Source organism: Leptopilina boulardi, unplaced genomic scaffold (genome assembly GCF_019393585.1).
Source record: "Leptopilina boulardi isolate dan_hultmark-lab unplaced genomic scaffold, ZJU_Lbou_2.1 LbouV2_38, whole genome shotgun sequence".
NCBI classification, from domain to species: domain Eukaryota; kingdom Metazoa; phylum Arthropoda; class Insecta; order Hymenoptera; family Figitidae; genus Leptopilina; species Leptopilina boulardi.
In genome coordinates, this window is record NW_026137951.1 from 3,485,476 (window position 1) to 3,500,768 (window position 15,293).

General features: G+C 25.0%; 3 protein-coding genes across 5 annotated transcripts; 1 reads left to right on the forward strand and 2 right to left on the reverse strand.

Moving 5' to 3' along the window:
- Positions 1–904: 904 nt before the first annotated feature.
- Positions 905–3,884, reverse strand: LOC127288158 (phospholipase A1 VesT1.02-like). Of its 3 annotated transcripts, none has more exons than XM_051315455.1 (6): positions 3,630–3,884; positions 3,139–3,281; positions 2,901–2,987; positions 2,289–2,819; positions 1,557–1,799; positions 905–1,402 (listed from the first exon to the last, which is right to left on the reverse strand). In XM_051315455.1, the coding sequence occupies exons 2-6, from the start codon at positions 3,188–3,190 to the stop codon at positions 969–971; spliced, it is 1,347 nt and encodes a 448-aa protein (XP_051171412.1). In that variant the 5' UTR covers positions 3,191–3,281; positions 3,630–3,884; the 3' UTR covers positions 905–968. The 3 variants fall into 3 exon arrangements, with proteins under 3 accessions (XP_051171412.1, XP_051171414.1, XP_051171415.1); XM_051315457.1 differs by lacking the exon at positions 3,630–3,884 and adding an exon at positions 3,507–3,576; XM_051315458.1 differs by lacking the exon at positions 2,901–2,987.
- Positions 3,885–4,371: 487 nt separating this feature from the next.
- LOC127288243 (putative uncharacterized protein DDB_G0282133) lies at positions 4,372–8,734 on the reverse strand. The gene is made up of 7 exons (XM_051315599.1): positions 8,629–8,734; positions 8,080–8,553; positions 7,981–8,028; positions 7,702–7,866; positions 5,494–7,626; positions 5,114–5,359; positions 4,372–4,934 (listed from the first exon to the last, which is right to left on the reverse strand). The coding sequence occupies exons 1-7, from the start codon at positions 8,732–8,734 to the stop codon at positions 4,498–4,500; spliced, it is 3,609 nt and encodes a 1,202-aa protein (XP_051171556.1). The 3' UTR covers positions 4,372–4,497.
- A 1,068-nt stretch (positions 8,735–9,802) lies between these two features.
- LOC127288154 (chaoptin) lies at positions 9,803–15,189 on the forward strand. The gene is made up of 9 exons (XM_051315450.1): positions 9,803–10,049; positions 10,353–10,530; positions 10,602–10,749; positions 10,831–10,941; positions 11,021–12,172; positions 12,246–12,772; positions 12,837–13,591; positions 13,651–14,167; positions 14,797–15,189. The coding sequence occupies exons 2-9, from the start codon at positions 10,353–10,355 to the stop codon at positions 15,117–15,119; spliced, it is 3,711 nt and encodes a 1,236-aa protein (XP_051171407.1). The 5' UTR covers positions 9,803–10,049; the 3' UTR covers positions 15,120–15,189.
- The last annotated feature ends 104 nt before the right edge of the window (positions 15,190–15,293 follow it).

The window sequence follows — 15,293 nt, forward strand, 5'->3', positions numbered from 1 at the left end:
GAAACGTATTATTAAAAAAAAAGAAAATTATTTCCATAATTAAAATTTTTTTCCATCTTTTTTAATTTAATTTTAATTTCGATTTTCAGAATTCAAAACTCGTCATATTTTTTTAATTAATAAAACAGAAGATTCTGATATGATTAAAAAAAATTTTCAATTGAATTATTTATCGAATGAAATTTGTTTTGGCAAAAAAGAATTTAATAATGAATATCGTTTTCTGACTTTCACAAATATTTTAGGCAATTAACATATGTTATGTGAAGGGCAATGAATGAAAGATTTTTCGAAACGATCGATTGTGTCTTCGATATAATTATAATAAACAATTTAAAAAAAAGTAGAATGAATTTTTAATTTGTTAAATAATTTTCTTAAAGATCAAACAAAAAAAATAGTTTGCCTTGAAAAATTACTTCCGAAAATAAAATATTTATTCTTTTTATATATATATTATGTTCGTTTTCGAAATCTTATGCAAATTTATTCATCATATTTAATGAATTTCCAACCAATACGACGTGAAGGTCGATTTTAAGAACCGCAATTTTTAGAAAGGCTTTGAAAACTAAATCTGATAATTAATATATATTGTATTTTTTTATAATTTAATAAAATTATATTGAAATTATAAATAAATATGATAGTTTTTGTATTCTTTATCAATTGAAAAGTTTTGCATATTTTTCAATACTATTGTACTATTATTAGGGGGAGGGAGTTATATACCCTGAGGGTATTATCTTGCATCCATTCTTGGATTACTCTTTTATAAGTTGACTCATTCGAGATTCGATCACTTGATTTCAAATGAAGGACAAATGATGCATTAGCCACTCGTTCCCCTGAGGATTTAAAATCAGAAGCAATTTGCAGGGTATATTATATAATTTTTATAAAATTACTGTAACCTTATTTTATTTTTATTTTTTTTTTTCAGCAAATTATTCAAAAATTTTCCACTATCAACCTCTGAGAAAATTAAAACCCAAACCAAATGGTTTTTTTTCATTTGTATTGAGATAATAGGATCCTTTTTTTGCATTTGTCGTATCTAATGCTCCCATAATTGCTCTACTTTTATTATTATTTAAACATTCGCCATTTTTAAATTTTTTATATGATTCACATTCAAGTGCAACAAAATTTTCACCTTCTTCTTCAATTTGTTCGGCTAAATATTTATAAGCACGACCATGTGAACATGCAGTGAAATATTCACCACTGCAACCATTTTGAAATGATCCACCATTTGGATAAAAATCATAATCACCAGTCACTGTTGGTGTTCCCAATAAACCTCCATTTGTATGTATTATTTCCACATAATGAGCATCATCATCAGATATTCTTTGACCATTGGCAAGACCAACAAAAAGAGGCCACGCTGGATCCAATCCTTGATGGGAAAATATTTCCAAATCAGATATAATTAATCAAGATTATTATATATGAGATGAAAAATAATGAATCGAAAAATTTTAATTTATTTTACAAATTAGATATTAGTGAATTTTCGTTGAATTTTTTTGAAAAAAATTTTTTTTTTTTACCTATTGTATGATTAACATTAGGTGTTGCTGTTTGACCAGCAAATCCCATGACATGTGATCCTAAAGAATGACCTACTAAAATTGTCGTATTAGGATTCATTCCATGTTTATATAAAAAGTTGATCAATTTTCCCAAATGGTTTCCAACTGATATAACCATTAGCCTTGCTATCGTGTACGATCCAATTGATAGAGGACTCCAATTGACAGTGATGACATTAAAGTCACGTTTTTTCAGATAAGCTGTAATTAAAAATAATTTTTTTTTTATTGCAGCAAATTAATTTTTTTGTTTGAGTCATCAAATGTAGAAAAATTAGCCAAAGTTTATTTAAATAAAAAAAATTTTTGCTTTAGCAAAAAAAAAAAAAGTACTAATTAGTTCAGTATTTTTAGTTATTGCTTTTTTCCAAAAGAAAAACCTTAAAAAATATTTATAGGTATACAATGGCAATTACCAGTTTAATTTTCAAGGTTTTAAAGATAAGCCTCAAAAACTGTAATTTTCAATAATTAGACATTTTAATAAATATTAAAATAAACTATACTATGAAATTTATTATCATGATAATTAAAAATATAAAAATATTTTATTAATAAAATATATTTGGAATGTAATATTTTATAAAAACATTTTTTTTAAATTCGAAAGTACTCTTTTTCTTTTGTAAATAGAAAATGCTAATTTTGTTCTATTTGATAAAAAAAAATTTTTGATATTAAAATTTTTACCGTCTCTCACAAGTGTTACAGATGTACCATTGGCAGATGTCATAAATCCATGAGTTATAAAAACCGTTGGTCGATTTGCATCAAAACGACTTTTCTTCAATTCATTCTCATCATCAACTTTCAATATATCAAAACTATTATTTCCATTTGTTTTGTCAAACAATGAAAAAGTAACTTTTTCATTTAAATTTGGACGTAAATTGAGTAAATTGAAATCTGGTATTTCCAATTTGAGTTTAAATGGTTTTTCAAAATCATCAAACATAAAAAGAATTTTATCCTTAAAATAATTGATTTGCTCTGTGAGAAATTTGGTAAGTGCCAATGGATTAAATGTCATTACTCCACCATTATTAATACCATCCAATGTAAGAATACCATTTAAATCACTTCCATTTAATGGATTTATTTCTTGTATTTTTTTAATACCCTTTGAACCTATTCCCATTATACTCGATGTTGATGGAATTGTACTAATAGATTTTTTTCTATATGAAAAAGGATTTCTCCAAAAACGCCAACCCCATCCATCTATATACATAAAAAAAAAAATTAAAAATTGTATTATTAATTATAAAAATTAATTAACAAATTTTATATTTTGAATATTACGTCTTAGTTTCCAGAAAAAACCTCTTCCACGATTATTATTGCGATATCGATATCGATATCCATATCGATAACGCCTACTTTCAATAACTATAATTTAAATTATCCATTTGTAAATAATATAATTGAATAATGAACAATAAACGATTTATATACAAATTGTTATTAATGGTTCATAAATAATTACATAAATAATACATAAATAATTTTTCTTTAATGACAAGTTGTTAAATGTACTTACCAACAGTTAATGCGCAAATTATTAAAAAGAATACTAGTAACTTCGTCCTCATTTTTTTTTTTTTTTGTAATAAAAAGTAGTAATTTTCGATTTATAATTGAATTTTTGAAATCGTTTCTATTAAATAAGTTTTTTTTTTCTCACTGAAATAAAAATAAAAATATTACATTATTTATAGTCATGCACGACGAGAATTTTTTTCTATTTTGTGATAAAGGAAAACAATTGTTTTTAATTTTTTTTTTGAGATTCTTTTTTGTGCGTCAGTATTTGAATATTTCAAATTTAAGTCCATAAAGTAAAATAAAATTGTAATTTATATATTAATATAAAATTATATTTAAAAAATTTTTATTATATTTAAAAACCTTAAAATTTGAAAAATTATGAAATTCTTGTAACACACTAACAACAATAGTGAATATGAATTTATTTAAATAGAAGACTCTTATCTGTGCCATATTATTTGTATAAGAATTATATGCACTTACATTTTAACTTGACAATGACCTTTCACATATTCATAAAATAATGTCCTATTTTAACAATTAACGACCATAACACACATTATTTATCTGTTATTGTTATTATTCAGTAAAAAAAAAGAAACAATTGCACGTCAACTCTGTTTCTATATTTTTGTTTTAAATTAATAGTGGTTCTCTTGATTAAATGAATACATATAATATAGAAAATCTATAAATCAATCGATAAACATCCGAGCTTCATGAGTCTCTTATCTATTAATGTAATTACATGCTAATCGGAAAATTTATTTTTAAAATCTTAATCAAAGACTGCAAAACTGATGTATCATTATATTATTTAACATTTATCATATGTTGGTGAGGTCGGGAAAATGACATCTTTTTTTCTTAATATATTGATTAAGAAATAAAAATATTTTTCATAGAAAAAAATTAGTATAAAAAATTAAAATAAATTCATTCTTTTTATGAGACATTTCGAAATTGAATTTCAAGAGAAAAATAGAATTTTGTTCGTTTGTTGTATAAAATTAATGAAAAAGTTTAATTGAATCTGATAAATTATAAAAACTTCTGTCTCTTGTTTGCGTAAAAAGAAAGGAATTTTCTCAAGAAAATACATGTATGTATTCAACTATAATCTTGATAATTACAGACTACAGAAAATTAATATTAACATCAAAAGATAATTAAAAAATTTACAAAAATGTTTTTTTTTCTAAAGTTCTCTAATTGCATTATTTTTTTCACATCTTCTGTTTAAATTTTTATATAAATTCAAACATCCTCCACCATATTAAATATTTTTTATTCTATTTTTTTTAATAGTAAAAAAACAATTTTATTTTTTTTTTTTTTTGGAAGGAAATAATTAATGTGTAAGTCTTCTAAAATTGGGCCCCATTCCATAAGGTGAATTGGCTCTTGTTTGAAGAAAATATTTTCCCTTTACCGCTGGAACACGTTCCAATTCACCCATTATTGTTATATTATTATCAGTACATTGTTTAGTTAAAAATTTTCCATATGATTCACATTGTAGTGCATAATATTCGGGACCTAATCTTAATAATTGTTCAGCTAAATATTTAAAAGAACGATTATGAGAGCATGCATCATATAATTCTGGTACGGTGCATCCATTTTGTAAAGTTCCTCCATTTGGATAAAAATCATAATCGCCAGTTGGTGTTGAAAAACCTAATACACCAGCATTTGTGTGTATAATTTCAACATAATTTGCATCGTCACTTGATATTCTTTGATTATTGTCAACCATACTGAATAACATTCTCGCTGGATCTAATCCTATAAAAAAAAAATTTTTTTTCTTCAGAAATTGAAAAATAATTTTTTTTTTATTCTTATAAATTATGAAATTATATCCAAGTATTTTTAGTTATTAAAAAATTTACTGATTGTAGATTGTATTTTATAGTCAATAATTATTATCACAGAAATAGTAATTAATTTTTATATTCACATACCAATTGTATGATTTACTTTTTGTGAACTAAATTTACCAGCAAAGCCCATAATCTGAGCACCTAAGGAATGACCAATTAAAATAGTTTTATCAATTTTCATATTATGATTTTCGACCAAAAAATTGATCATTTTTGCAATATATTTGCCTATAGCTGGTACCATAAGTCGAGCTGTTACATAAGGTTCTCTTGAAATTCTACTCCAGTCAACAGTAATTACATTAAAGTCTCTTGTGTTCAAAAAAGCTGTGTTGGAAAATAATACAAATTTTATTATTAATTAAAATTATTAATTATTAATTATTATTTATGAATTATAAAATATTATTTATTAATTATTAATTATTATTTAATAATTATTAATTTGATAATTAAATTACCGTCTCTAATCATTGTTACAGATACACCTTTATTCGAGCACAAAAATCCATGAGTTATAAAAACAGTGGATCTTGATGGACTAAAATGGCTAACATTGAATATTTCATTATTTCCAACTTCCAATGGATCGTAATGTGATTTATTATTTTTGGTAAAAAGATGAAAAAGTACAGTGGATTTATCTAAATCTTTTGTTAAATTTAATGCATTTAAATCGGGCATTGCTAAATTTAATTCTATTGGATTCTCAAAGTCATCATAAACATAAAAAAGCTGATCTTTAAATTTCTTTAATTCTCTTTCAATAACATTTTTTAATGTTTCTTTATCCATTCTTATGAGATCGTTAGGATTTTTTGGTTCTTCATCTTCATTACTCACGTCTTTGACAACAATAGTATCAATTAAATCAATTTCATCATTTAAATTATTATCATCAGTATTATTTTCAGTTTTAGAATTATTATTTAAATCATTTACAGTATTTGATTTTTTCTTCTTGTCATTCTTTCCAAATCCAAAAATACGTTTAATTCTATTTATGAAACGTCGAAAGAAACCTGGTTTCAATTTTTTCGAGTCCTGTTTTTTCTTTCCAAATCCAAAAAATCTTTTAATTCTGTTTATAAAACGTCTGAATAGACCTGGACGAGATTCTTTTGGATTTTTTTCATCTTTAATTGAATTATCATTAGAGTTTGACATATTTACAATACTATCTTCAATTTTAGGATTAAAAACATTATTTTGATCAGATTTTTTATTTCCAAATCCAAAAATACGTTTGATTCTATTTATAAAACGTCGAAATAGACCTGGTTTGGATGTTTTATTATTATCATTGCTAAAATTACTTTCAGCTGTTGATATTTCATTTGTATTTCTATATCCAAAAAAGCTTTTAATTTTATTTATAAAACGTCGAAATAGACCTGGTTTTGTTTTTTGTGAATTATAAGGATCATTTATGCGTCCTTTCTTTATTTGAATTGGAATATCCTTTTCATTATTGGAAGGTTTTACTTTTTTAACTTTTACTTTTAAAGCCTCACCTTTGAAGAACCATTTTTTCTTGGCTTTTTTAAAAACAATTGGCACATAAGTACCGTCACTTGGTACCATTGGTGGAGATTCGTTTTCAATTTTAAAATTTTCTCTTTTATGGGATATTTTATTTTCATTGGAAGAATTAATATCTTTATCTTGATTATTTATATTTTGATTGCCAACAATTTCTTTTTTTGAGTCGTCATCAATTTGAGGATTTTTCTCTTCAGATTGTATTCCATTTTTATCGAGTTGCATTTTATCATTTGGACCATTAGTTTTATTTATATGATTGGAGGAATTCTTATCACTTTTATCTTCTCTATTACTGGTATCAGTTACTGAATTATTAGAACTCATATCATCATCGTCATTTTCTAAATTATTGTTATCATCATTGGTAACGTTTTCTAAATTTTTGGTACTATTTTCTGTATCATTTGCAATAATTTCCGATTCAGTAATATTGTTTTCAGCATCATTGGTATTTTTATCACTTGTATCATTAGTAATATTGTCGATATCGTTTACTGAATCATTGCTACCAATTGTTTCTTGATTAATAGTTCCAATGTCGTCGGTACTGCTTGCTACATTATTGCTTTTGTTTTCTGTCTCATTTGTATCTGGAATATTGATGCGATTTTTTATATTTGTATTATCATCATTCTCATCTGTATTATCAATTTCTTCATTATTGCCATTATTTTCTTCTTCGGTTGTATCAGCCGAATTACCATCGGTAGATTTATTTGTACTATTTTCATCGTTACCATTTTCAATTGCATTACTATCATCATCTCCCGTAGCATAATTATCACCTGCTGCAATATTTTCTTCTGTATCAGAATCTAAATCATTGCTGTTTGTATCATTATTAAAATTGTCTTCTGAATTTTTGTTATCACTCGCTTTTGTTTCTTCATTGTCATCGGTTTCATTACCATTTGTATCATTTGTATCATTTGTATCATTTGTATCATTTGTATCATTTGAAATTATATTGCCATTAGCGTCAATTTCTTCATCAATGTTATCATTGTTTTCTGCACCATTTGTATCAATTGATGAATTACTATTCGTTTCTTTTGAATCAATATTTGTAATTGTATTAGTATTTTTATTGTCATTTTCTGTTGCATTATTATCGTGTTCGGTACCATTCATTCCATTTGCTTCATTACTTTTATCATTTTCTTCTGTATCAGAATCTGAATCATTACTTTCTGTAATATTTGTATCATTATTAATATTGTCTTTTGAATCATCTTTTGTACTAGTACCAGAACTATTTTCTTCTGTATCAGAATCTGAATCATCAATTTCTGTAATATTTTTATCATTATTAATATTTTCTTCTGTATCAGAATTTGAATCATTATTTTCTTTAATATTTGTATCATTATTATTAATATTTTCTTCTGAATCATTTTTTATACCAGTACCAGTACTATTTTCGTCTGTATCAAAATTTGAATCACCACTTTCTGTAATATTTATATTATTATTAATATTTTCTTCTGAATTTTTGTCATCACTCGTTGTATCATTTCCTAGATCATTTTTTGTTTTTGTTTCTCCATTGTCATCGTTCTCATTACCATTTGTATTGTCAGTTCGATTTTCTATAATATTTGTATTATCATCATTCTCTTCTGAATCACTATTAATATTTTCGTCTGTATCAAAATCTGAATCATTATTTTCTATAATATTTGTATCATTATCAATTTTGTCTTCTGAATTATCTTTTTTACTAGTACCAGTACTATTTTCATCTGTATCAGATTCTGAATCATTACTTTCTGTAATATTTTTATTATTATTAATATCGTATTCGAAATCATTGTCAACACTTGCTGTATTATTTATATTATTTTCTAGTCCATTAACTTCTTCATTGTCATCATTTACAAAATTATTGATATTATGTACAATATCATTGGTATTCATTCCATTATCATTATTTTCGGATTCACTATTACCACTTTCAGTATCATTTTTATCAAATTCTTTTTCGAAAACACCTTCATTATTGTTATTATTATTATTATTATTATTTTCATCTTTGTTTGAAGCTATATTACTATTTTCTGTATCATTTTTCGAATCATCATTATTTTCCAAATCAGTGGAATCAATACTTTGTAAAATATTTGTTCCATTATTTACATCATTTATATTATTATTCATGTTGTCATTATTTTGTTTTTTTGTATCATTACCTTTTGACATATTATTAATTTTATTTGTTTGACTACTGTTTCCATTATTTTTTCTTTTTTCATAAGAACCAATTCCGAGGGCATCTAAAAAATATAAAATTTTAACAATTATTCTTATAGAGGAAAGGGGTTAAATATTTTCATTTATTGAGAAATATATACTTCTCCAATTATTTATAAAAGGCTCAAATCCTAATGTTTTTTGAACACTTTTTCTTAAATCGATACTGTAAACTAAAAGCAGAATTTTAATAAAATTTTCTCAAAAATATAATAAGGATTTTTATAATTGAATAAAGAAATAATTCTTTTTAAATCATGTATTAAGAATTCTATTAATATATAATTTAATAAAGAAATAATTCTTTTTAAATCATATATTAAGAATTCTATTAATATTTTCATTATTATTAATAGTAAAAAGATGTTTATAAATTACCAATGGAAAATGCAGATAATATTCCAATCAAGAGTGCAATTTTTTTCATTTTTTAATTAATAAATGAAATTATTTTTTAAAAATTTTAATATTATTTTAAAAAATATATTCTTCACAATTCTACATTGAAAAAACAGTTCAGAAGGCATTTGCATACATATTGTAAAAAAAGTTAATATATTTTTTTAAAAAACGACGTCTTTATCTATATAATAGCATCATATTTTAAAAAATAAAAAATTATTGGCATTTTAATTATTGCAAGTAACCTTTTCTGTCTTTTCAGTGCCTTTATCAAAAATGATGAGCTTTTTTAAGTATTATAATTAGAGAAAAATGTACATTTACAAAATTTACAACAATTTAACTATTTATTTTACAAATATTGTAAAAAAAAACTAATAATTACCATTAAAAAAAGTAATCTCGACTATTTAAAAATAAGTTTTTTTTTAAAATTACCAATTACATTTTATTTAGAAATTAATTTATATAACAATTTTATTCGAAAAATTGCAAATTTAAATATTTTAGTTTTAATTTAAAAAATAGTTGTATCTTTAATTAATTAAATTTAATTTTTTCAGGAAATTTTCAAAAATTTTAACTTTTATATAGAAGATTATGAAGAGTCAAGCGCTTGCGCTTTTTGTTTGATAAGTTGAACATGCGCCCCTTTAACAAGGAAATTTCTGTCAGATAACATTGAAGGGTGATTTTCGACACGAGCAAAAATGTGAATTGAATAAAAAAAAAATGGCTAAAATGCAGTTTAAATCAACCTTGAATTTTACAAACAAAAATGCAATGGAAGAATAATTTTTGAAATTAGCTCCTGAGAAAGGTTTGTGAAAATTGATTTATTTAAATCGCCTTTTATTTTTGAGATAAATATTATGAAAACTAGTGTCAGTGAACTTTAATCAATATATATTATATGATATTTACGTTTTATCAATGAAAATATTAATATTCGTTCAAAAAAAAAATTATTTTTATTTTATCAAAATTATTTTTTCTTACAATACTGTTTTTTTCAATTGTAAAATATGATAATCAATGTTTTTTGTAAATATTATATTTACATATTAATTACTTGGATTATAATAAATTGAAAATTTGTTAATTAAAATTTAAAAATTTACAGATGGGGCTGAAATCTATTCATTATATATTATTTTTTCTTATTTGGAAAGTAAACATTCTTAATAGTCACAATGTACCCTGTGATTTTAATCCTATGTGCCTATGTTGGGTTCAAGATGATTCAGATTTTACAAAAATGGACATAAATTGTTTAGGTGTTCCATTTGCTAGATTTCCAGGTATGATTTGCAAATTTTTGTATTTTTTAAAATAATAATTATGTTTGTAATAATATTAATCAAATTTTTAGATGTTTCTGTAAGCTATATTGCACAATTGGATGTGGTTGGTTCAGGGATCCAAATTTTGGATAATGATGCATTAGCGAGTTCAACGAGTGTTGAAGCTCTTGGTTTAATGAGCAGTCAATTAATGAGTATCGGTGATAAAGCGTTGCAGTAAGTGTGTGTTTTTTTGTGAAAATTAAAATTACATAATAAGAAAATTTGTAAAAGAAAATAATTTTTTTTTGATTTTAGTGGAGTGTCCGACAGTCTTCGTTCATTAGACTTAAGTTACAATGCCCTGGAAGAGGTTCCATTCAAAGCTCTTTATAATTTAAGAAAATTAAATTGGCTTAATATGCACAGGTATTGAAAAATTTATTCTAAAAATTAAAATTTTTATTCTAGTTTAGAAAATTATTGAAATAAATTTCTTTTTAAACAGCAATCATTTGACATCTTTGGATGGTGATTGGGGAATGGTGAAAAATACTTTAGCCAGTGCTTTTTTTGGAGACAATTCAATAAGAGAAATTCCAAGATGTTTTGGAGATTTTGAATTTTTAGTATGGCTAAATTTGGATAACAATAATTTAGAAGAAATTATTGAATCATCACTACCTCCAAATATTCATACAATAAGTTTAAATAATAATTTATTGAAATCATTTCCAGCTAGTGTGAGAATTTTAAAAGAATTATCATTTCTCTATTTGGGAGGAAATGATATGAAAACGCTGGAATTACCCTATTTTCATAGTTCAAATTTGGAATTAATCGACGTAAGTGAGAATTCCATAGAAATTATGAAATTTATGGGTTATCCAAATCGTACACTATTTGTTAAAGATTTTAATCTCGCTAATAATAAACTTCAATATCTTCCTGCTGATATATTTCAATATATGGAGGTGAAAAGAATTTATTTGTCTTCCAATGGAATTCATACAATTAATGAAAATGCATTTCGAGGCTTGGAAGAAAGTTTGGAATATTTGAATCTTGAAAATAATGATATAAATGAAGTTCCAGAGGCTATAATGAATTTAAGAAGACTTTCATATTTATATCTAGCTAATAATGATATTAGTATTGTAAGAAATGATAGTTTTCTTGAATTTGCTGACAATTTGAAAGCAATTTCATTACAAACAAATCATCTTACTTCGATACCAGTTACTGCATTATCAAAATGTACAAATATTTTACATTTGAATTTGGGATATAATAAAATTTCCACAGTTGAACCTGGAAGTTTTGATTGGGCAGAAAATTTGGAAATTCTTTTATTGAGGAATAATATTATTTCAAAATTGGAAGCAGAGACATTTAAAGGTGCAAAAAAATTGAAAGAACTTAGCCTTTCATTTAATCATTTGACGGAATTGGAAATTGATGCATTTTTGGGAATAGGTGAAAATTTGGAAATATTGGAATTGAGCTTTGCATTTGCTACTGATGTTTTTCCACAAAAGGCACTTAGGCCACTTGTAAATCTAATGTGGCTTGTTTTAGATAACAATAATTTTCATACAATTGATCCAACATCATTTTATTCTCTACGTTTATTGAGATATATTAATCTTGAATCTAACAGGTAAATAAAATTAATAATTATTAGGTAAATTATTCTAATTTGTTTGAAATAAAAAAATTTCTTTTTTCTTCAGGCTCCATTATTTGCCGGAAATGATTTTTCTCTCTGACGTTCATCCGGAATTAAGAGACATTAAATTGGGATATAACTTCATAGAAGCAATTCCTGATGTTACATTTCATAATTTTACAGAATTAAGATCAATTGATTTATCTGGAAATCGTATTCGACATATTACTGCCAATTCAGTTGAAGATTGTCCAAAACTTTTGACAATATCACTGGCATACAATAGATTATCAAAAATGGATAAATATTCATTTTGTGGATTGAGCAGTTTACGATTTCTTCATCTCGAATTCAATAGATTAACTTCTTTGGATTTGGATGCAATTTTTGAAAGTGGAGATTCCGAATTTGCACTAAATGCCTCATATAATGCAATTTCAATTATAAATTCTGTTTTTCCAATGGAAAATTTGACACGACTTGATCTTGGATTCAATAATTTTACCCATTTTCCTGCTGAAGTTTTCAAAAATATGCCAAATTTAAAATTACTGGATGTGAGAAATAATTTTATAACGTCTCTAGATGCAGGTAAATGTTTATTTAAAAGAATAATTAAAAAAAAAAATTTTTTTTAATGTATTATTTTTTTTAGGTGTTTTTTCTTTGAAACAACTTGAGATTTTGAATCTTCGTGAGAATCGTCTTGAAACATTGAGAAAACAATCTTTTTACGGTCTTGAATCACTTCAAGAATTAGATTTAAGTATAAATCAAATTTTTCAACTCTCCACTGAACAATTTCGTTATTTAAAAAAATTACGAGTTTTAAATTTATCTCACAATAAATTACGTTCATTATCTCGTGATGTTTTTGAAGCAACAAGATTAGAAATTTTGGATATGAGTAATAATAAATTCACCGTTTTACCATCACCTTCATTTTTAGAAGTTGGCTATACACTTCGACATTTAAATTTAGCGGATAATTTAATTGATCATTTGGATTCAATGGTTTTTCCAATTTCACAATTAACATGGTTGAATCTTGCAAAAAATCGTATTACCATTCTTCCTGATAATTCATTTGTCTCATTAGGCAAACTTTTAACATTGAATATGTCACAAAATAGTCTTCAGGCAAATTTTAAAGAATTATTTCATTATCTTCCTGATTTGAGACAATTGTATTTAGCAAATTGTGGATTAAGAAAAGTTCCAATTCTTCCATTACCAACGTTAAGTACACTTGATTTGTCATTAAATCATATTAAAAGTATATCAGATAAAAATTTTCAAGATTTAGGATCGTTGAAAACTTTATTGTTGATCAACAATTCTCTAACTTCTATAAGTGGAATTCGATTGGGACTGTTGAGAGAATTAGACATATCGGGAAATCCAATAGAGGTGAGAAAAATTATATTTATTTGTAAACTAGTTTTAATATTTTTTTCTTTTTTTAATAGGAATTGTCAAGAGAGAGCTTTGTGGGATTAGCACGTTTGGAAAAGTTAAATTTAAAAAATTTGAATAGAACAACACACGTTGAGAAAGATTGTTTACGAAATTTGAAATATTTGAAACATTTAAGAGTCCAATCTTGGCCAGATGTGGCAGAATTTCATCTTCGTCATGTTCTTCAGGGATTACCTTTAAAAACCGTGGAAATACAAATGATGGAACATTATCTAAAGGATCAAATTCACAATACTTTTACAAAACAATTACGAGAGTTGACAATTACAGGCCACAATCTTGAAATGATTTCGCCTGATGCCTTTTCATCTATTGAAGGAGGGGATCTGATTCTTAGAATTAAGGACACTTCCGTTCGTAGATTACAGTCTGATATTTTTTTATCACTAACCAAACATTTATCACAGCTCACTCTCGATCTACGAAATAATCATATCAACGAATTAAGTCCATCTGTAATTTATGGAAATTTATCATGGGAGACAGTTGGAACCAATATGGTGGCTGGTAAATTATTTCGAAATTTTTTTTTATATACAACATTTATTTATTTCATTAAAAATCTTTTACATATTTTTTGTTGAATATTTTTCGGATTTAAAAATTTAACGAATTTGTATTACACTTTGTAAACTATCTAATCGGTAAATAGTTATTGTCCATTTTATACATAATCACCAAAAACGTCTTGCTGACACTTGGATAATTTAAAGCTTACACTAAAAAAGTTTCTTAATTACTAAACTGATGAGATGTTGATGATACGTTAGAATTATATACACTAAAAATAATAATAAAATTAATAACAATATTTTTTTTAGAAATTCAAAATTTTATCATCACGAATATTATCGATTTGAATTCGATTTGTTTGTATAAATTAATTTTAAAAAATTGATTTTAAAACTATTAATAATTTAAAAATAAACTTATAATCTAAAAAGTACTTTATAAGCATAATTGAGATATAATTTAGATATTATAAATATTAAAATGATGATTTTCAATGTTATAGATATAAAATTTCTATTTCCATTGTGAAAATTTCATCTAATCACATCATCTCTTTTCGGCGAGAGATTTTTTGCTGTAAAAAAAAAAGATGTACTTAATATTAATTTTTTTTTTTATTGCAGGTGGTTTACAAGTTTCCGGAAATCCATTGGAATGTGATTGTGAAATTGCCTGGTTGAGCTTGTGGCTAAGACGATGGCTTCGCGAATCGCGTCAAATTCACACAGCTTCACAATCTGATGCAAGACAACTGCGGACAATCGCAGGCCGAGCTGTTTGCACAGAAACAACACCATCATCGTCTTCAGATAAAGTTCTTCTCACTTTAGGAATACCACACACAGCGTGCCAGGCATCAGCTCTCAGTTCCGGAAATTATGAACGAATGGCTCGTACCTGGCTGACCATTGTCGAGTTTTTCATTTTAATACTCATAGCCAATTAATGCGCGAGAACATTGTAGAATCCATTATAATGATAACGCATTAATAATAAAAAAAAGGAAAGAAAGAGAAGCTATGAATAACCTCGCTAATTGAACCAAATTACTGGATTTCTAATAATCTCAAAACTGAGTTTTATTTTCCAGATTTAATCTCAGACTTTTTTTTGTTTTATA

Coding starts and splice junctions, on each gene's coding strand:
- LOC127288158 (XM_051315455.1), bottom strand. CDS start 3,190: ATGAGGACGAAGTTACTAGTATTCTTTTTAATAATTTGCGCATTAACT. Junction 2,988..3,138: donor AATTTGCGCATTAACTGTTG/GTAAGTACATTT, acceptor TTTAAATTATAG/TTATTGAAAGTAGGCGTTAT. Junction 1,403..1,556: donor TAATGTTAATCATACAATAG/GTAAAAAAAAAA, acceptor TTTCCCATCAAG/GATTGGATCCAGCGTGGCCT.
- LOC127288243 (XM_051315599.1), bottom strand. CDS start 8,734: ATGAATAATAATATAAATGATGTAAATAATGGAACAAATATTTTACAA. Junction 8,554..8,628: donor GAAAAATGATACAGAAAATA/GTAATATAGCTT, acceptor TTTTCGAAAAAG/AATTTGATAAAAATGATACT. Junction 8,029..8,079: donor TCTAGGAAATGATACAACGA/GTGATGACAAAA, acceptor TAAATATTACAG/AAAGTGGTGATTCAAATTTT.
- LOC127288154 (XM_051315450.1), top strand. CDS start 10,353: ATGGGGCTGAAATCTATTCATTATATATTATTTTTTCTTATTTGGAAA. Junction 10,750..10,830: donor ATCGGTGATAAAGCGTTGCA/GTAAGTGTGTGT, acceptor TTTTGATTTTAG/TGGAGTGTCCGACAGTCTTC. Junction 14,168..14,796: donor TGGAACCAATATGGTGGCTG/GTAAATTATTTC, acceptor TTTTTATTGCAG/GTGGTTTACAAGTTTCCGGA.